The sequence below is a fragment of the Thamnophis sirtalis genome, unplaced genomic scaffold (assembly GCF_051295495.1).
Source record: "Thamnophis sirtalis isolate CommonGarterSnake01/CBP01778 unplaced genomic scaffold, rThaSir2_p1.2 scaffold_14, whole genome shotgun sequence".
Classification (NCBI taxonomy): Eukaryota; Metazoa; Chordata; class Lepidosauria; order Squamata; family Natricidae; genus Thamnophis; species Thamnophis sirtalis.
In genome coordinates, this window is record NW_028261394.1 from 29,148,102 (window position 1) to 29,168,425 (window position 20,324).

Sequence of the window (20,324 nt, forward strand, 5' to 3'; positions counted from 1 at the left end):
ATGCCTCACTTCAGAAACTGTCAGTTGGTCTTACCTGAACTGCATGTTTCGAAGAAGGTGTGGGAGGAGTCAATTCCCCCCCTTTAGAGCATACCAAGCCAGGGGTCTGAGTTGTTCAGTGGTCAGTCAGGGCCAGGTAGGAAGGATATGTGCGTGTGCTGTCTCTGTCCCTTCCTTCCAGGTGCTTTGCTATGAACCATCGGTTTATCTGGGAGGTCAGAAGGAGGAACGGAGGTGTGGCCTCAAGATTTACCTCAGTGGTAAAGGTTCCCCTCACGCATAGGTGCTAGTTGTTCCCGACTCTAGAGGGCGATGCTCATCTCCGTTTGAAAGCTGAAGAGCCACTGCTGTCCGAAGACGTCTCTGTGTCATGAGGCCAGCAGGACTAAATACCAAAGGTGCATGGAACGCTGTTACCTTCCCACCAAAGGTGGTTCCTATTTTTCTACTTGCATTTTTACATGCTTTCAAACTGTTAGGTTGACAGAAGCTGGGACAATTAACGGGAGCTCACTCAGTTACGCGGTGCTAGGGATTCAAACTGCCAAATTGCCGACCTTTTTGATCGACAAGGTCAGGAATATTCATACGATAAAGAAGCTATGGACTCTGCTCTTCTCCATTCTTCCTTTGAGTAACCTTGAAGAAAAAGAAGAGAGACAAGAAAAATGGATTTCATCTCCCTCATAAAGAAGACTAGTCATCCATTGGAAAATGTGGCATAAGAAAGCCCTTTATTTATGCATTTCAAAAAGTGATCTTGTGGTGAATTTGAAGCAGAGAAGGCCTCCAGCTGTTGGAGAGGTTGTCTTGAATGGGTTATCTTGCAGATCATCACTTCAATCTACCCACTTAGCTGGCGACATTTCAGCAACACCTTAAAGCGGGATGGGGATTGCGTAACCGCAAAGTGTGGTGTCAAATCTGGTGCTTGGGATTTATCTGGCCAGGATAGCTGAAAGTTCCTGACAATGCTGGTGAAAAGGAGGAAGAGCTCCATCCGTGCCAAGATTTCCCCTAAGCAGAATCTTGGTCCTGAAAAGACAAGGGGAAAGAGGGAAGCCAGACAAATTTAGACAGTTGGAAGTTGGCAGCCTGTTACAATTCCTTAGACCTGCTTGGTTCTCTACAGTAGGATCCCAAACCTCATGACTTTTCCAAAATAGAAATGCTCCATGATTATGATCAAATTTAATGAAGCTTTTCAAGATAAAAATGCCCTAAAATCATCTAGCTGGATCGTTAAACTCATGCTAAACTGAAGGAAACTAAAGAGGAAGAATGGAATGGTTGACTGATTGAAATATTGGGCCAAACTGCAAATATCCTAGATATAAATTTAGCAGAGATGTTTCCAAGGTTTTTTTTTTGCCTTCTTTTACCCTTGGAAAAAGGGTGGCTCAGTGGCTAAGTTGCTGAGCTTCTCGATCTGAAAGGTCGGCAGTTTGGCGGTTCAAATCCCTGTGAATTCTGTGACCAGAAAAAAACATTTTTTCAGCTGTTCTGCAATGATAGTTTTCAACAGGGTCCCCTGTGATTCTTTTTGGCTCCCTTTTCCTATGGAATACTGAGGTGTAATCAAAGCCCAGGAGCTGACGTCCATAATTCTCTAAAGAAAGGTTTGGTTGTTTGGGATCATTGCATGCTGCAAGAATTGTATTTGGTATTTGGTATTTATTCGATTTGTAAGCCGCCCTATTCCCCGAAGGGACTCAGGGCAGCTGAACAAAAACCAGGGGAAGGGGAAAACAGATACAGAAAGTAAGACAAACAGGACAGTTATACAACAATTTAAAAACACAGCAAGCACAGCAAATTCGAATAGGGGGGGGGGACTCAACCCCAGGCTTGCTGGGACAGCCAGGCCTTAACGGCTGTCCAGAAGGCCTAAAGGGTGGCGAGGGTCCGAATCTCCACGGGGAGCTCGTTCCAAAGGGCCGGAGCAGCCACAGAGAAGGCCCTCCTCTGGGTGGTTGACAACCGGCATTGGCCGGCAGATGGAATTCGGAGGAGGCCTAATCTGTGGGATCTACTGGTTGGTTGTCAGTCAATGTGTGCATTTCACACACACACAGACACACACAGACACACACAGAACAAGATTGTGTGTGTATGTGTGTCTCTGTGTGTGAAAGTGTGTGTGTGTGTGTGAGAGAGAGAGAAGGATACAGAGAATGAAATACAGAGAGAATCATTCACCTGCTGAAAATGGCAAGAAGGCTTCCGGCTTCACAAACTCCCCCTCTTCATTTAGGAAATTGGAGGGGTTGAACTCATTGGGAAACTTCCACTGAGATTCATCACGATGGGCAGACTGGATGTTGACCAAAACCATAGTGTCCTGTAGAAGTCAAAACAAATGAAGTCATCTTGAAGAAAACCCTCATTGTCAGACATGGCTCTGGATGAATTTCTAGAAGGACCCCATTGAGATGTTGTTGAAGACAGAGATAAAGAGAAAAAGAGATAGAGACAGACAGAGACAGAGAGACAGAGAGAGAAACACAAAGAAAGAGACTAACTGAGAGAGACAGAGAGACACAGAGAGAGAAACACAGAGAAGGAGAAGAGACAGAGAGAGAGAGTGAGAGAGAAACAGACAGAGACAGAGAGATAGAGACAGAGAAAGGCAGACACAGACACAAAGAAACAAAGACAGAAAAAGAGGCAGAGAGCAAGAGACACAGGAGACAGAGAGAGACAGAGGGACAGAGACAGAAAGAAAGACACGGAGAAACAGAGACACAGTAAAGCAGAGACAGTCAGATAGAGAGAGAGAGAGAAAAACACACACACACAGACAGACAGAGACACACACAAAGAGACAGAGAGACACACAGAGAGAAACAGAAACAGGGACAGAGAGAGACAGAGAGAGAACAGAGAGACAGACAGACAGACAGACAGATAAGCAGACAGACAGACAGACAGAGGGATGGGATTTGACCGGAAGCTCTCCAGCTGGACAGACGTGGGGTGTGTGAGCTCTCAAGAGCCTCATATGAGCTTTGTCTGACAAACATATTCCAAGATCCTTTTTGGATCAGAACCTCCCTGGAGGGGGGGGCAAAGAAGGGGCACACCCATAGGGAGGCCACAGGTTCCTCACAGGTCAGAGATTTGCCCTCTGAATCGGAGTATGGGCGGCAGCATGGCAACATGGCTGCACAGAACCTGGCTTCCAGCCAAAGCACTGACCAGGAGCGTACAGTAGATGAGATGAAAGACTGGTAGTAAAATTATAACAATGTATATGTAAGAATGAATTTGAAAGGAAAAATAAAAAAAACTTTTTTGAAAAAAAAAAGGACCGGTAAGAAGATTTATTTAACGCACGGTCATAAATCAAAACTTGGAAAAGGCAAAGAATCTTGAGAGTACAAACAATATTAATAGACAGATTTGGATTTTGGCAAAAGGAAAGAAAGAAAGGGAAAATGAAGTATTGAAACACTACCCCCCCAAAAAAGCTATTTGTTTGAAATAATTCGAACAGAAAGGGTGAAAGCAGAGAAGTAACAAACCCACTCAAATATAAACTCTAAATTTGGTTTTGGATTTGAAATATAAACCAAAAATTCCAAGGGATTTTGTCTGAACTTCTTCCAACAAATATATCTTAAGCAACTCCAGTTAGGGAGAAAAATCAAGAAAAAAGCTAATAACCTAATCTTGACTGTGCAGGAAGTTTTAATTAACCAGCTGCCATAAATCAGAAATTGGAAAAACAGGAGGCAAAGAGAACATACCCAAGTGTGGCTTTTGCAATTTTTTCCCAATTAATATATTTTGCGCAACCAGAGGTGGAAGGTAGCAAGGGAAAAAACTGGAAAACTTCAAAAATTTTCTTCTTTTCTTCTACTTTTTTTGTAAAACATCAAGATGGCTCCAGCTTCTCTTCCATTTTTACATAAATTGAATTAGCTAAATTTAAGGTGGACCAGAACCCTGAAATAAGATCTGCATAACTAACTGCAATTTTGGAACTGGACATTTAAGGAAGAACAAAAGACCAAGATGGCTCCTGTCGCTCTTCCCCATAGCAGCTGAAGTAGATAAATTTAAAGTGGACCAGAACTCTGAAAGAAGAACTGTATAACTAACTGTAACTTTGGAACTGGATATCATAGAAAGCTGGGAATTTGAAGAACTACGTGAAATTATAAAAAAATATGCATAAATCATTAAAATCAAGCCTAAATAGAATTTTGAACCCAGAGAAGCAGGGATTTAAAGAAGAAGTAGAAACGCTGAGAAATAAAAAGCAGACAAAAAACTCAATTGGGCTTGGCAGTGGTATAGGGAAAATGGTAAAGGGGGGATGTTTCCCAATAAAAAAGAATAAAAAGCAGACAAAAGATGTTTTGGAGGTTGACAGTGGCTTAAGGAAAATTGAAATAGGAGGTTATGCCCCAACAAATATAAAAGATTTATTTGATGGTGAAGTGGGGAAAATTGAAGAGGGTGGATGTGTCAAAACAAAGAAAAGGGAGAAGGCAGGAACAGAGAAGTGGGACAAAAAAGTTACTAGGAAAAATCAGACAACTAGAAATTTTTATATGGGAATATATAAAGCTAAGATAAGGGGTTTATTTCTAAATATGACAATAAAATGGAGTTGCTAACTGATTGAATATGACAATAGAAGGACAATTAAGCATGGGTTAAAATATATGAAACATGGATATATAGAACCTTTCAGAGGATGAATAAAGTGTACCATTTGTTATTCTATATAGTAGAATAACTATAATTGCCATTTATAGACAACTAAGGCTAATCTAATCCAAAATATGGATAAATGGAGAGGGAACATGAAATATACTTACAATATGAAACTATTAAGATTTAAAGACAATCACAAATTGGGGGTGTGTAAGGATGTATAATTATTTTTTCATTTATTTTTTTCATTTATTTGGGATTTATAGGCCGCCCTTTTCCCTGAGGGGACTCAGGGCGGCTTACATTCATAGGAAAAGGGGGGTGCAATACAGAGAAATAAACAATATGTGAATAAAATAAACAGTAAAAACACAACTTTCATTCAACACTCAACACTCGGGTGGGGCGAATTAGAAACTTATCCCCAGGCCTGGCGGGATAGCCAGGTTTAAGGGCTGTGCGGAAGGTCTGGACGGTGGTGAGGGTGCAAATCTCGATGGGGAGGTCGTTCCACAGGGTCGGAGCTGCTACTGAAAAGGCTCTCCTCCGCGTAGTCGCCAGTCGGCATTGACTGGCGGATGGGATTCGGAGGATGCCCAGTCTGTGCGATCTTATTGGTCGGAGGGAGGTAATCGGCAGGAGGCGGTCTCTCAAGTACTCAGATCCACTACCATGGAGGGCTTTATAGGTGGTAAGTAATACCCTGAAGCGCACCCGGAGATCAACAGGTAGCCAGTGCAGCTCGCAGAGGATAGGTGTTATGTGGGCGAACCGCGGTGCGCCCACTATCACTCGCGCGGCTGCATTCTGGACTAACTGCAGTCGCCGAATGCACTTCAAGGGCAGCCCCATGTAGAGCACATTGCAGTATTCCAGCCTAGAGATCACAAGGGCTCGAGTGACTGTTGCGAGGGCCTCCTGGTTCAGGTAGGGTCGCAACTGGCGGACCAGGCGAACCTGGGCAAATGCCCCCCTGGTCACAGCCAACAAATGATGGTCGAAAGTCAGCTGTTGGTCCAGGAGGACTCCCAAGTTGCGAACCCTATCTGAGGGGTGTAAAATTTGACCTCCCAGCCTGAGCGATGGAACACTGGCCAAATTGTTGGGAGGGAAACACAACAGCCACTCGGTCTTGTCTGGGTTGAGTACCAGTTTGTTAGCACTCATCCAGTTCTTAACGGCCTCAAGGCCCTGGTTCATCATGTCCACCGCTTCATTGAGTTGGCACGGGGCGGACAGATACAATTGAGTATCGTCCACGTATTGATGGTATTTTATCCCGTGCCTCCGAATGATCTCGCCCAGCGGTTTCATGTATATGTTAAATAGTAGGGGGGATAAGACCGAACCCTGCGGCACCCCATATGTTAGGGGCCTCAGGGACGATCTCTGCCCCCCAACCAACACCGACTGCGACCTGTCCGAGAGGTAGGAGGAGAACCACTGGAAAACAGTGCCTTCCACCCCCACCTCCCGCAGTCGTCGCAGAAGGATACCATGGTCGATGGTATCGAAAGCCGCCGAGAGGTCAAGGAGAACCAGGATGGACGCATGGCCTCCATCTCTGGCTCTCCAGAGATCATCGGTCAATGCGACCAAAGCGGTTTCTGTGCTGTAACCAGGTCTGAAACCGGACTGGAAGGGGTCAAGGTAACCAGCTTCCTCCAAGGACCGTTGAAGCTGGAAGGCCACCACCTTCTCGACAACCTTCCCAACAAAGGGGAGGTTGGAGACTGGACGGTAATTGTTAAAAACGGCTGGATCCAAGGATGGTTTCTTCAGGAGGGGTCTCACCACCACCGTTTTAAGCACGGCGGGGAAGTGCCCCTCCCGAAGGGAGGCGGTCACGACCGCCTGGATCCAGCCGCGTGTCACCTCACTGCTGTTGGCAACCAGCCAGGAGGGACATGGGTCCAGTATACAGGTGGAGGCACTCACAGCTCGTATGGCCTTGTCCACATCCCCAGAGGCAACATCCTGAAACTCATCCCAGAGATGGTTTGTCAAGTAATCCCCCTGTGACTCGGCTGGATCTGCGGAGGTGGAGTCCAAGTCCGACTGAAACCGAGCAACTTTGTCCGCTAAGAACTGGGCATACTCCTCAGCCTTACCCTGTAGGGGGTCCCCCACGTCCCTCCTATTTAGAGTGGAGCGGGTAATCCTAAACAGGGCGGCTGGGCGGGACTCAGCGGACACAACCAAGGTGGCAATATGTGTTCTTTTAGCTGCCCTCAATGCCCTGATGTATTCCTTGGTGCATGTTGTCAAAAGTGCTCGGTTCGATTCGGACTTATCGGACCTCCACAAGTGCTCTAGGCATCTCCTCCGGCGCTTCTTCTCCCGGAGCTCCTCGGTGAACCAAGGAGGCCTCCGGGATCCGCCGACCCGGAGGGGCCGTAGTGGCGCAATCCGGTTGAGAGACTCCGATGCCGCCGAGTACCAGGCAGCAACCAGAGTCTCCGCCGAACTGTGGGTGAGAGTATCAGGAATAACCCCAAGCTCCGTCTGGAACCTCAAGGGGACCATAAGTCACCTGGGACGGAACCACCTGGTCGGTTCCTCCTCCCTACGGTGGGGGTTTGGCCTCCGGAAGTCAAGCCTCAGTAGGCAGTGGTCTGACCACGACAGGGGTATGATCTCATTACCCCTCAGACCAAGATCACAAATCCACTGCTCCGAGAGGAATACGAGGTCGAGCATGTGACCCACTGAGTGGGTTGGGCCCCGAATTACCTGGGTCAAGCCCATGGCTGTCATAGAGGCCATGAACTCCTGCGCTCCGTCAGAGTGTTCACCGAGCGAAGGCAAATTAAAGTCCCCCAGAACCATAAGCCTGGGGAACTCAATTGCCAGCTCGGCTACTGACTCGAGGAGCGAGGGGAGGGCTGCTGTAATGCAGTTGGGAGGCAGGTACGTTAGCAGCAAACCCACTTGACCCTTGAGGTCCAACTTCACCAGCAGGGACTCACACCCGACAAGCTCCGGAGAAGGGATCCTACGAGGTGCTAAAGACTCCCGGATAACAATAGCCACATCGCCACCCCTTCCCTGGGCTCTCGGCTGATGATGCACCTGAAATCCTTCTGGGCACATCTCTACGAGGGAGACTCCTCCCTCTGGGCCCAGCCAGGTTTCAGTAATACATGCCAGGTCTGCCCTCTCATCAAAAATTAAGTCCCGGACGAGGGGAGCCTTGTGAACAACAGACCTGGCATTTAGCAACAACAGCCTGAGACCAGGGTCCTGACTACTCGCGCCATCTGGCCTCGGAGTGGGACTCATAGGGCCGGAAGGAGTGATCTCTGTGATGTAGCAAGCCCTCCTTCCCCGGTAATGGCCAGCCCTAAAGTCCCCACCATATCTGCCCCTCCCTGTTATGACCGCAATGCTCCGACCCACTCCTGTGGCAGTAGCCCCCCCAACCACCCCAGTGACCCCCGCATTCCCCAGCAGGCCCTCCGAGTCAGGCATATTCATTCACTCACACAAGCAATCCCCACGTTAAAGTTAAAACAGAAAAATACAACGATAATTGCAATAAAAGTGGGAGCATTCACTCGATTACAAGCATACACATACATATCCCATGCTAAGGCAGAAGGAAGGAGAGAAAAGAAAAGAAAGAATTTGTTTAAAAGAAGAAATAAAAATGCGCAGCTTTTAAATTAAGATTGCGAGTTCAAAGAGAGTCACATGGCTCTCAACAGATGGTTCTGCAGCTGATAGTAATGATGTTAAAGCAAAGGCTGAGTCACGGGGAAAAGCCGGGGGAAAGGAGCGTCTGTGAGGGTTGTAATGATGGTAGTCACAATCACAGTCAGTCCCATAAGGTGGCCAGTCTCTACTGACACCCGAACCATGTCCTCTAAAATAATCCTGGTTCACTAAAGAGACCGGAAGTTCAACAGGCCGGGCAATGTTGGTCAAAAGGTCCTGCGGGGGTTCAGTGCGAACACACAATGCTGCCATCATCTGTCCACCCGCAGCCCAGTCCCGGAGTCTTCTTTCTGGGGGTAAAACCACTCCAAGGAATTCCCAAAGGCTCACCACTAAGAGTAGATAGGGTGAAGAGATGGAGCAGGCGTTGGAATTGCCAGGAGACGCCGTCGCTGATCTCGGGATGGAACTTGCTTCCTCAGTACTAAATGGCCGAGGCAACGCGAGAACCACCGGAGTCCCCAAAGCCAATGGGGTCGTCAAGGTCTGTAAGGCCCAAGGGTGGTCTCCCCGGTTCCTCGTCCCTGCTGCAGGCAGACAGAGCAGGGAGGTGGGGCAGGCGATGAAGCCGCCAAAGAACGCCGCCGCCGCCACCGAGCTGAGGCTCCTCTCCTCGCCGCCGAACAGCTGAAACGGCTGAAACAGCACGGTGGCCGCCGGAGCCGCCAGAGTCCACCATTATATAAATATAATGATGAGAGTAGCTGGTAATTGTAACCAGGTCTACATCTTGGCAAAAAATAGGCTGGTGTGTTTGTGGTTTAAAAGCACAATTATATATGTATACATTTTTGTTCTCTTTTTTTAAAAAAAAGGAGGAAGATATATGTCAAAATTAAATATGTATATTGAAAAGGAATTATAAATACCATCAACAGAAAATGGAGCTGGCTGAGAAGCTGAAATACACCAAGTAAATGAGATGAAGAGTGTGAAGTAAAGGAGAGAGGTAAGGGAAGAAGAGAGGGGTAGGAGAGAGGGCAGGGGGAGGGGAGAGGAGGAGAGAAAAGAGGAGTGGAAAGCGGAGAGAGGAGAAGGAGAGAGGAAAGGGAAATAGAGAAGAGCAGGATGACAGAGAGAAGAAAGGAGGTAGGGAGGGGGAGGAGAGAGGGAGAAGAAAGTGACGGATAAGGTACAAATATGGTGTATGGAGAGCAGACGAGCCAATAATAGTTTTTGGGAGCTGATGGTAAGGTGAATTGATGTAAACATTTAATAATACAATATGATGTTGGCTATGTAATAGTATACATGTGATTATATATTATGAAGATGGAAAAATAAAAAAACTTAATAAAATAGGCAGACAGAGGGAGACACACACACAGAGAGAAAGAGAGACAGAGAGATCTCACATCAGACAACTACAGATTTTTGCCTGGAGAATCACCAACGCTATACCCTTCCCACTCAAAGGTTTCTGCCTTTACCTTGGGAATTTTGTATCCAAGAAGGTGCACATCATTAATAGCTTTATGAGCTACTCCAAGTGGAACTATATTTGATGTACGTTGGATTTCATGAATGACGGCATTTGTGTAGGGCAACCTTATACGATCCTCGTGTTTCAGTCTCGCCTTGTTTCCCAGGACTTTGTCGATTTCCTTCCAGCATTTCTCTGAGGAACAAAGAGCTCAGTTACTTTCTGGAAAACATTTCATTGAATTTAAGTAGACATTGGTTTGCTTCCAAGTGCTGGACACAGATTACTGAATCTCCTGCCATTATGCTAACTCCCTTCTTTCCCATTTTATGTAATTGGTGAAGATATTACTATTGCTACTAAAGGGCAGCATTTGACAATTCTGTACCTTGGATCTCTGGAAAGGCCACCAAATAGAGGAATGCCCACTGCAGTGTTCCTGAGGTTGTCTCTGTTCCAGCATTGATTAGGTCATACAATAAGACTCGTAGTTGCTCTTCTTCAAAACTTGAACCTTTCCTCTCTGGCTTCTGTTGGTTAAAACAAAGAATGGAAATAGGATTGTTAACACCTGTGTATTCATTGCAAGGGAAGGAAGATAGAAAAAGGGAAGGGGAGGAAAGGAAGATAGAAAAAAAGAAGGATAGGGAAGGGAAGGAAGATAGAAAAGGAAAGGGAAGGGAAGAAAAGGAAGATAGAAAAAGGGAAGGGAAGGAAGCTTTGTCCTGAAAACTTCATTCTGAAAAGTATCACTAAAAAGGAAAAGGAAGCAGGAGGTGGAGATGGAGGAGGAGGAGGAGAAGCAAGCAAGCAAACAAGCAAAGAAACAGCAAATCTTTCAAATGCCCAAGTTTCTGAAAAAATTCATCAGGGCAAAAACAGTTTAGGAATGTAATGATGAAAAGGAAGTGTCCCCACAGTTTCCTGGCTGTGGGAGTTGAAGTCCATTTGTCTCAAAATTGCCAAGATTAAGAAACTCTGCTGTACAAGGACTCTAAGCAGATCTTCATTTAATTGATCTTGAAGAAATTTCCAGGCAGGGAGTGGAATTTCTGCTTACTGTTACGTCTTTCAGAGAAACATCTCCTCCCAGGTTGTCCCGTTTTGCGCTGCCATCTACACAGTACATCACACCATTAACTAAGTTTGGGTACTTATTTCACATTTTACAATATTCTTATTCATATGTAGAGCTTATTAAACTCATCGTTTTTCAGAGAGAGGGGGCGGATTTGTATGGATGGGTAGATGAGAGAAAAAGAAAGAGAGAGAGAGAGAGAGAGAGAGAGAGAGATAAGATGGATGGATGGATGGATGGATATAGATAGAGATAGAGATAGAGATAGAGATAGAGATAGAGAGAGAGAGAGAGATTGAGATTGAGATTGAGATTGAGATAGAGAAGAGAAAGAGAAAGAGATAGATATATGATGGATGAATGGATGATAGCTGGTTTATAGATGGATATGGATGGATAGATATGAGATGATAGATAGATGTTAGATATATAGACAGAAAGACAGTTGATAGATAAATGGATAATGCATGCAACAATCTTCAGTTAGGTATTTTATCGTATCTCTGTATTTATGGCTGAAATAAACTGATTTGATTTCATTTTGAGGCCACCAAAACACAAGAGAGAGACTGCAAGAGAGATAGAAAAGTCTTGAAAAATATTAGTGAGCTGGTTTGCATATCGCAGAAGAGCCAATGTGGACTCTTGACTTTGAGTTCCTTTCAGTGGGTTTATAGCTACATATTTATAGTATTTATAGCTGCGCTTTGTTTGAAATTCAGATTCAAAGAGTTTGATTTTAACAGGGAAGGTTCACTCTTTGCTAGGTTTACAGAACAAGCTAAGCAAAGACCGATAGCAGCACCCAAATAATTTTCCCTGATTTCCTTCTCCCTGGACAAAATGCATAAAGGACACAAATTCCAAAAGAGTCTTACTGCAATTTTTTAACAAAAAAAAAAGACGTTTGTGGTATTTTAAACACCGGACTAAATTACAGCCATGTGCCAAAGAACTGTTGCACTCGCACAACTTGTTATGTTAGAGAAAGAGATGCGAGATGAATAAATATAGTATACAAATGAAAAACAAGACTAAGAAATCTACCTTCTGGATTTCTTCCAAATATGCGTCAATGAAATCCCGGGGTTCTCCAGGAGTCAAAGTTGCCTTGTGCTCCTCCATTTCTTTTTCAAGTAAAGCAAACGTTTTATGGGCATTTGTTAATATTTTCTGGTGGGGCAGGGGAAGATTTCTCACGAAGGGCACAGCATTGCAAAGCTGCCAACAAACAGAAGAAAATAAAATAAATGGTTATTTGGTTAGAATGCAGTATTTCAGGCTATCTCTGCCCACAGCCAGAAGTTCAATCCTGACCAGCTCATGATTGAGTCAGCCTTCCCAGGTGGGTAAAATGAGGACTCAGAAGAAGAAGGAGGAGGAGGAGGAGGAGGAGGAGGAGGAAGGAGAAGGAGAAGGAGGAGGAGGAAGGAGAAGGAGAAGGAGAAGGAGAAGGAGAAGGAGAAGGAGAAGGAGAAGGAGAAGGAGAAGGAGAAGGAGAAGGAGAAGAATTCAATTTGGATAACTGCTGTTATTCAAGAGAGCCTTCACCCACTCCTCCTGGCACTCTGATCAAAGGCCTCTAATTGCAAGGAAAATCCATTTCCCCAGATGGGTGAGACCTTTCTCATTCAAGGTCTGGCGATGGTAACATCAAGAACATTGACTTTCTAATCCCCACCAGCTGTGCCTTAAATCTGAACGTTTGTCTGGATTCTCATTTAGGATACCAGAGCCCAGGGTCCTGCCAGCAGTCTGATGTTTTGATGGGTCAGGTCCAGCAGGCGTTTCAGGAAGTTGCTGTCATATTCAAAACGTTTCCCAAATATTATGGTGGAAAGTATGTTGGTGACCGCACTGTCAATCAACTCGTAAGGATCCAAAGGTGTGCCTGCAGAATGAAATGAAAGATATAACTATAGATCAGGGAAATTTTTTGCCACATGAACACCTGGGACAGTTGTGAAGGACTGAACCAATATGTCTCTGTCTCGCTTTATCTCTATATCTATCTATCTTCATATAATAGTAGTGGGAGAGAAATCTTAGAAAGATAAGATAGAGATCGATGGGTAGGTAGGTAGGTAGGTAGGTAGGTAGGTAGGTAGGTAGATACATTATCTATATATAGACCCAGTAAATGGTGGCAAACAGTATTCCAGGAAATCAAAAGTCGGTGACTTGTTCCATTTTCTAGGATTTTAGACATGATGAAACTTCCCACTTAACCCCAAACTTCTATCAACCTTCTGCCAACCAAGGACTAAGCACTTCAACCTTAGAAACATTACAGTTAAATGAAATAAAAGGTAGGTCTTATTTTGGCCAATAGGGCTTCGAATTTTATGCATAGTTCTACATTTCTCCCATTCTGCATCAGTGCACCAATTCAGTGGCCAACTTTGAGGTCAACTGTGTCCTATCGAAAAGGGAGCAGTTCCAAAGGGACAATTCCCAACCATCCCACCCTCTCCCGGGAAAGCTTACTCATGTTCTCCGTAAAAGCCTGAGTCAAATACGATGCTTCCTCCAGGATCCTTTCCTCCATCAGATTTTTCCCCACGCCAAAGTTTCTGAACAGCCTCAGTGAAAACCTCTTTTGCTCCTTCCACACTTCACCATAAGGCTGTGCCATTATGCCTGTCAAGTCAAAGATTGATGCAGGTAGTCCTTGACTTACAACCACAATTGAGCCCAAATTTTCAGTCACTAAGTGAGACAGTAGGTGAGTTTTGCTCTGTTTTATGACCTTCCTTGGAACAGAATCATAGCAGGTGTTAAGTGAATTATGCAGCCGTCAAGCCAATGTGGCTTCCCCATTGGCTTTGCTTGTCAGAAGGTTGCAAAAGGTTGATGGAAGAAATATCCATCTTGGTTCAGTTCCAAGTGAGGAGAAAGGCACTGGAAACATGGAGGCTGATTGGAAAGATGGTTTATTGATGGACAGGACCATGTGGATTTTAGGTCCTATGCAGATGAGCACATGGAATGGAGAGTGATGGTTATTTACACCCTCTCTTGGGCCTTGCCCTTGAGCTTCCTGTTCCTGTGCAAAAAATGTATTCTATTGTTTGTCAGACTCCCAGGGGGCTATGCGGGGGTCATAGCTAACTTTTTAGGTTGTCTGAATTAAGTTTGGTTGAACCTTGCTGGGTGATGTAATATCCCTCAGGTGATTTCAGAATGCAGGGAGCGCTGCTGCTAGATGGGTAGAGGGCTAATCTTATTATGTCCCATCACCCTGGAGCTGAAGGTCTAATTGTCTTGTGGACAGGCTGGCCCAGGCTTAACGTGCACCAAATATCTGCTGGGGGCAGGGAGCTGCTCTTTGCCTTGAAAGACATGTTTCTCCTTTTCCCCTCTAGGGAAATATTTTTGATATTTCCTAGAATATTTCATTCTTCTAGGAGAGGGGTGCGTGCTAACTTTCTACACGGTGATCACACGACCCTGGGACACTGCAACAGTCATAAATATGAGTCAGTTGCCAAACACCTGAAGGATGATCACATGACCACAGGGATGCTGCAACATTCGTAAGCGTGAAAAACTGTCATAAGTTAATTTTTCAGTGCCGTTCGTTACTAAACAACTGGTTGTAAATGAAGGACTACCTGTATTGAAAAATTAGAAAACAAACATTCATTTTGAAACTTCCTTCTGATTAACTGATTCTAAAATTTCAACCAATCTCTCCTTCTCTTCCTTGAGAGTAGGCAACGGTAGCATTCAGAGGAAAAAGGAGAGAGGACATTAGGTAACAAAACAAATTTTTCGGAGTATAAGACACACTTTTTCCCCTCCTAAAATCGGCTGAAAATTGGGGTGTGTGTCTTATACTCCGAACGTAGCCCATTGGCCCCTACCCTTTGGTCTCCGTGTGTCCTCTTCCTGGCTACAGAGATTGCCACCAACAATGGCTTGTGTTTTGGGGCTCTGTGCATTGCATTTTCAGCCTCCAAATGCTCGACGCACAGTGCCCAAAATGGCTACCCAGAACACTGCTGCCTTCTCTTATCCCTTCCCTGCTTTGCCTGCTTTAGTCACTGGAGCTCCCTCTGAGGATCAGCTGTGCCTTTGAAGGTGTTTTTCAGTTTAAACATGAGCTAAGTGATCTTCCCTGCTTTGCCTGCTTTTCTAACTGCTGCTCCCTCCAACAATCAGCTGTTTTTTAGAAGAACAGCCTCAGTAGTGGGTTCCGACTGGTTCCAACCGGTTCAGCCAAACCGGTCATAGTTTGGCAGCCTGGGTTGCTGGAGCCAGCAGCGATAAAGTTGAGTAGGCCTGCCCCCCCCCAAACCAGTTCTCCCAGTGGCACCATAGGCTCCACCTTCTTGTTTTGTGCTTCTGTGCCTGCGCAGAGCAAAATTGTAGTGCATTTATGGTCAAATGGACAGGTGCCCATGCATGTGGAGCACACATCTGGTGCAGGTGCCAGCGAAGCGAACGGGTGTGTGCAAAATTGCACACACACCAAACTGGCAGTAAAGCCAGCAGCAACCCACCCCTGCACAGCCCCCACCATCCCCAACGTCAAAACCAGCAAGTGAACTAATGTGCTGAAGCTTATGCCTCATCACCCCCAACATCAAAACCAGTTGAGGGAACTAATGTGCTGAAGCTGACCAGGCTAAGGACTAGCCAGATGAATACCTGGTAGGCAGAATTCCCCCCCCCCACTATTTTCCTCCCCCAAAACTAAGGTGCGTCTTATACTCCAGTACATCTTATACTCCAAAAAATACGGTAACTTGAAGAGGCATTCAAACTTCTTGAAAATTGTATCATTACCTTTTTTCTTAGTGATTAAATCAAACATGTAATAGTCTGGTCTCCCGGCAAATTCTGTGCCTTTTATCACGAGGACTTCTTTCACTAGAGGAAATCCGTGAATTAAGACTACAGGTGTGGTTCCCAAATAAAGAGAGTAGACAGGTCCATATTTTTCTGCAAACTGAAGCAAAACAAGAGGATGAGCAAAGAGTTATTAGGAAATCACTGAGAACCAATCGCTGCAATGATACGACGTAGCCTCACCAAGGTGATGAACTTGAACAATTACCTGTAGCTCCATCCTGCTCCATTCTCCAAAGTGATCCGCTGTTACCCCCTCCCCACTCAACTTGTAGGCATGTTGTATGCAGAACTTTCACTGGACTACTTAGTAGGAATATTGTAGAGGGAATATATTGTAGAGGGAAAAGGATTTATTTCTAGATAACAATATAACTTTTCTTTCTGCTTTCCGGCATGGTACCTCTTAACATATGGACCCACTTGGAATCACTTTGTTGTCACTTTAAATGTACACTAATCGCCATACATTAGAATGAAATTTCAATGCATTCAGCTCTCAGAGGGTCTCCATCTCCAATGTACACTACATAAACATGACAATATTATAAATAATAAATAAATAAGCATATACCCATGCATATTTTATGACACAGAGAAACAAAATAGTCCAGTTCAGATATACAAATGTACATTGCAAGCTGGCAAAAGACTCATTTGAATGTGATTTCAAAAGGCCACGCCATTAGAAGGATAGAATAGAATACATAGAATAGTGGAATGGAATGGAATAGAATAGAAAATATGGATTGAAATGGAATGGAATAGAATAGACTAGAAAAGTTGGAAGGGACCTTGGGAGACTTCTAGTCAATCCCCCTACTTATTTATTTTTTATTTACCACTTTACCACTTTTCACCTTTAAAGGCCTACATGACTTAGGGCCAGAGTACCTTCGAGATCGCCTACTGCCACATACCTCCCAGTGGTCAGTAAGATCCCACAGATTGGGCCTCCTTCAGATGCTGTCAGCCGGACAGTGTCAGCTGGCGGGCCCCCGGAGGAGAGCCTTCTCTGTGGCTGCTCCAACTCTTTGGAATCAGCTACTCCCAGAGATCCGGACCATACCCACTCTCATGGCCTTCAGGAAAGCTGTAAAAACTTGGCTGTTCTGGCAGGCTTGGGGCTGTTGACCTCATTGTTGAGGTCCAGCCTAGATTAGAATGAATGTATGAGGTGTTGCTATTTTAAACCGTTTTCTTTTCGTTATGTGTTCCTTATGTGTCTTTTTTCTCTCTTTATTTTTGTAAGCCATCCGGAGTCTTTTAGGATTGGGCAGCATATAAATGTGGTTAATTAAATTAAATTAAATTAAATTAAATTTTTTACTTGTTTAATTTTATTTTATTTATCGCTTTATTCCTTTCTACTCACACCTTACTCTCTCCTTCTCATAGTCCTCACTGCATTCATCCTTTTGGTTTAGCTCCTGCTGGAAGAAAGTAACTCTTTCTTTGCTTTAGTCTTTTTTTAAAATTTCGGTCATTGCTGCCGTTGCTCATTTTTTTCTGGGTTCTGCCCACCTGATTATCTTGTAATAATAAACTTTTTCTGTAAGGTATTAACAATGGGAAGTGGAGTGGAGTGGAGTTGAATGAAATAGAATAGAACAGAACAGAACAGAAGAGGTGGAGTGGAGTGAATTCAGCTCAAACATTCATAAACCCTCCATGCAATGCAAATAAACTGGAGAATCTTTTGGAAGCATTTCAATGTCCTTGGGGTGGTGGTGGTGGTGGTGTTAGGATTGCTCCAAATCAAAGGTATATCCTTATGTACCTAGAATTTGATTATTTGCATAACTTTCTCAGCTGTTTAGTTTGGCTCTGCAACCAAACAAGACAAACATGGACTTCAACCGATAATTAGAACTGCAGAAAAAACAATGGCTACCAATCTGCCTTCCATTGAGGACCTGTATGTTGCACGAGTCAAAAAGAGGGCTGTGAAAATATCTATAGACCCCTCACATCCTGGACATAATTTTTTTTGATTTCTACCCTCAAAACGACGCTATGGAGCACTGCACACCAGAACAACTAGACACAAGGTCAGTTTTTCCCCAAACGCCATCACTCTGCTAAACAAGTAATTCCTTCAACACTGTCAAACTATTTACTAAGACTGTATTACTATTATTCTCCTCTTCCTTCCTATTGCCTATCTCTTCCCACTTCTGATTATAACCATGTTGCTTGTATCTTTATGATTTATATTGTTTTATGTTTCCTAGTATGATTTGATAGCTTATTAGTAACCGTGACTATCACTAAGTGTTGTATCTTTCCTTCTTGATGAATGTATTTTATTCTCCTTATATACACTGAGAGCATATGGACCAAATTCCTTGTGTGTCCAATCACACTTGGCCCATAAAGAATTCTATTCTATTCTATTCTATTCTATTCTATTCTATTCTATTCTATTCTATTCTATTCTATTCTATTCTATTCTATTCTATTCTATTCTATTCTATTTCTCAATGGGCTGCAGGGTGTATTTTCAATCACAGGCGGAAACATTTAATAGACACAGGACTGCTCAGCCAGCCTCCTTTTAAAAACGGCAGCCAAACTCCTTGCTTTTCTGCAAATTGACTTGATGGAGTTTGATATAAGAGCAATTAAGGATTCTTACCTCATCAAGGAATTTCAAAGGGTTCCTTTTATTGATCTGAAGCAGATTCCAAAGCAGGGGCAGCATCCACGGCCCAGGGGGGAAACCTTTGGGAGGTTTATTTTTCCAAAACCAGAAGAATAGGAAGGAAAGAATGAACAGCCAGCTGAAAACAGCCATATTCAAAGCAGAGCAGTCTGCCTCTGTCTTTCCCTGCTGACAAAAAGCCAATGAGAAAGTTTATTCCCTCAACACTGGGATGAGATTGGCCAATTGCACATTCGATGCTGCAGCTGGGATCAGGAATGGGCTGTTTTAATCTATTCAATTTTATAGTATTAATAAGGTTTGGTAAGTTTTATCTTTCATTGGGAGACTTCCCAGCAGAGGTGGTATTCAGCCAGTTCTGACAGGTTCTGGAGAACTGGTAGCGGGAATTTTGAGTAGTTTGGAGAACCAGCAAATAGGCTGGCCCCGCCCCTACTGCCTCCCAGCCTCCCAGCAGATCTTCTTTTGTTGCCCTGAATAAGAGAACTTTTAAAAAGTGAACAAAAAAAAGTTTCCAACAATTGTGTGGCTCACAGCTGAGCCGCTATCCTTTTTTTTTTTTACTACCGGTTCTGCCAAATCCCTGCATTACACCCAAAGAACAGCATTATTTCTTCTAAATCAAGTTTATAATATCGAAGATACATTTTTCAGATCAGCCAGTATAACTTTTTTCTTCGTGTGACTGTTTTAAACCACGTAGCCTACGAATTTCATCTGGATCTTTCAAGTGTCTTCGGTCTCTTTTTGGAGAGAATGACTTTGCCTGGAGTGATGGGGAAACCTTCTCCAGCCTTTCATGGATATTTTAAAGCTTGAGGGAATAGCGTGAGACCCAAGTTAGGGGTGAGATTGGGTGCCTGGGATTTATCTGGCCAAGAGAGCTGGAAATTTCTCAGGATGCTGGTGAGGAAGAGGAAGAGCTCCACCCGAGCCAGATTTTCTCCTAAGCAAACCCTTGGGCCTGAAAAGCCAAAGACAAGATCAAAGATGATTGCTATTTATGTAGAGAGCCAAACGCTTTTATGATAAAACAGCATTCCTGAAACGGAGAGTTTGTGACTGTGGAATGTCGTCTGAAACTGACTAGTTCCCTTAGATTTAATGGGCCTCTCTCTGTGTGTGTGTGTGTGTGCTTGTATCTGTGTTGTGTGTGAGGGGGGGGGAGAATAGGAAAGCAAAACATGCATTTCCTGGCTCATGAATTGGCATATTTTCGGGTTTATCTTGTTTTTTTTTAAATTCAAGTTTTGTTTTTATAACATAAAAATTCCATTTTTAATTCAACAGTGTTGTTGTCTGGGTGCAAATACTTTTAGGAAATAGTAATCAAAATACATACAACAGTGTTCATTACATTAGTATTGATTATAATAATGATGATGATGTTTACTTAACCATTTTAACAACCCTCCCTTATTAATTCTTTCCTTCTCTTTCCCTGTTTCTAACTCCTGTTTTTTTGTCAGCTAATCGTTTGATAAAATGAGTCCCAGGTCAAAAGATAATCAGTTTCTTCCTTTTCCTTAATTGTAAGTGTTAGACCTGTGGTGGTTAACCTATGACACAAACACCGGGTGTGTGTGTGTCACACAGAGCCCACTCTTGAGGTCCAAAAAACTACCTGAAAATACCTCCAAAAACAGCCCAAACTGTTGAAGTGCTTAGTTTTTGTTTGGCAGAAGGTTGATAGAAGTTTGGGGTTAAGTGGGAAGTTTCATCATGTCTAAAATCCTAGAAAATGGAACGAGTCACTGAGTTTTGATTTCCCGGAATACTGTTTGCCACCATTTACTGGGTCTATGTTCGTGATGGTGAACCTTTGGCATGTTTTTGAGAAGTGTGTCAATGTTTGTTGCATAAATTCAAATCCAGAAAGCACACACAGGTAACTGATGCAGCAGGATTCATTAACTTCTTTA

At 43.9% G+C, this 20,324-nt stretch overlaps 1 protein-coding gene across 2 annotated transcripts; it reads right to left on the reverse strand.

Moving 5' to 3' along the window:
- Positions 1-705: 705 nt before the first annotated feature.
- Positions 706-18,583, reverse strand: LOC148042760 (cytochrome P450 2J2-like). Of its 2 annotated transcripts, none has more exons than XM_087729444.1 (9): positions 18,376-18,583; positions 15,675-15,837; positions 13,371-13,523; positions 12,614-12,774; positions 11,931-12,104; positions 10,194-10,332; positions 9,813-10,000; positions 2,200-2,341; positions 706-1,035 (listed from the first exon to the last, which is right to left on the reverse strand). In XM_087729444.1, exons 1-9 carry the CDS (start codon positions 18,532-18,534, stop codon positions 845-847), a joined length of 1,470 nt encoding a protein of 489 aa, XP_087585570.1. In that variant the 5' UTR covers positions 18,535-18,583; the 3' UTR covers positions 706-844. The 2 variants fall into 2 exon arrangements, with proteins under 2 accessions (XP_087585570.1, XP_087585569.1); XM_087729443.1 differs by having other exon boundaries at positions 10,194-10,335.
- Between the last annotated feature and the right edge of the window lie 1,741 nt (positions 18,584-20,324).

What these genes read in the sequence shown, in the direction of transcription:
- LOC148042760 (XM_087729443.1), bottom strand. Translation starts at nt 18,534, where the DNA reads ATGGCTGTTTTCAGCTGGCTGTTCATTCTTTCCTTCCTATTCTTCTGG. An exon ending in TTTAATCACTAAGAAAAAAG is followed by an intron (nt 13,524 to 15,674) that starts GTAATGATACAA and finishes TTGACTTGACAG; the next exon opens with GCATAATGGCACAGCCTTAT. An exon ending in GGCCTTTCCAGAGATCCAAG is followed by an intron (nt 10,001 to 10,193) that starts GTACAGAATTGT and finishes TTTGTTCCTCAG; the next exon opens with AGAAATGCTGGAAGGAAATC.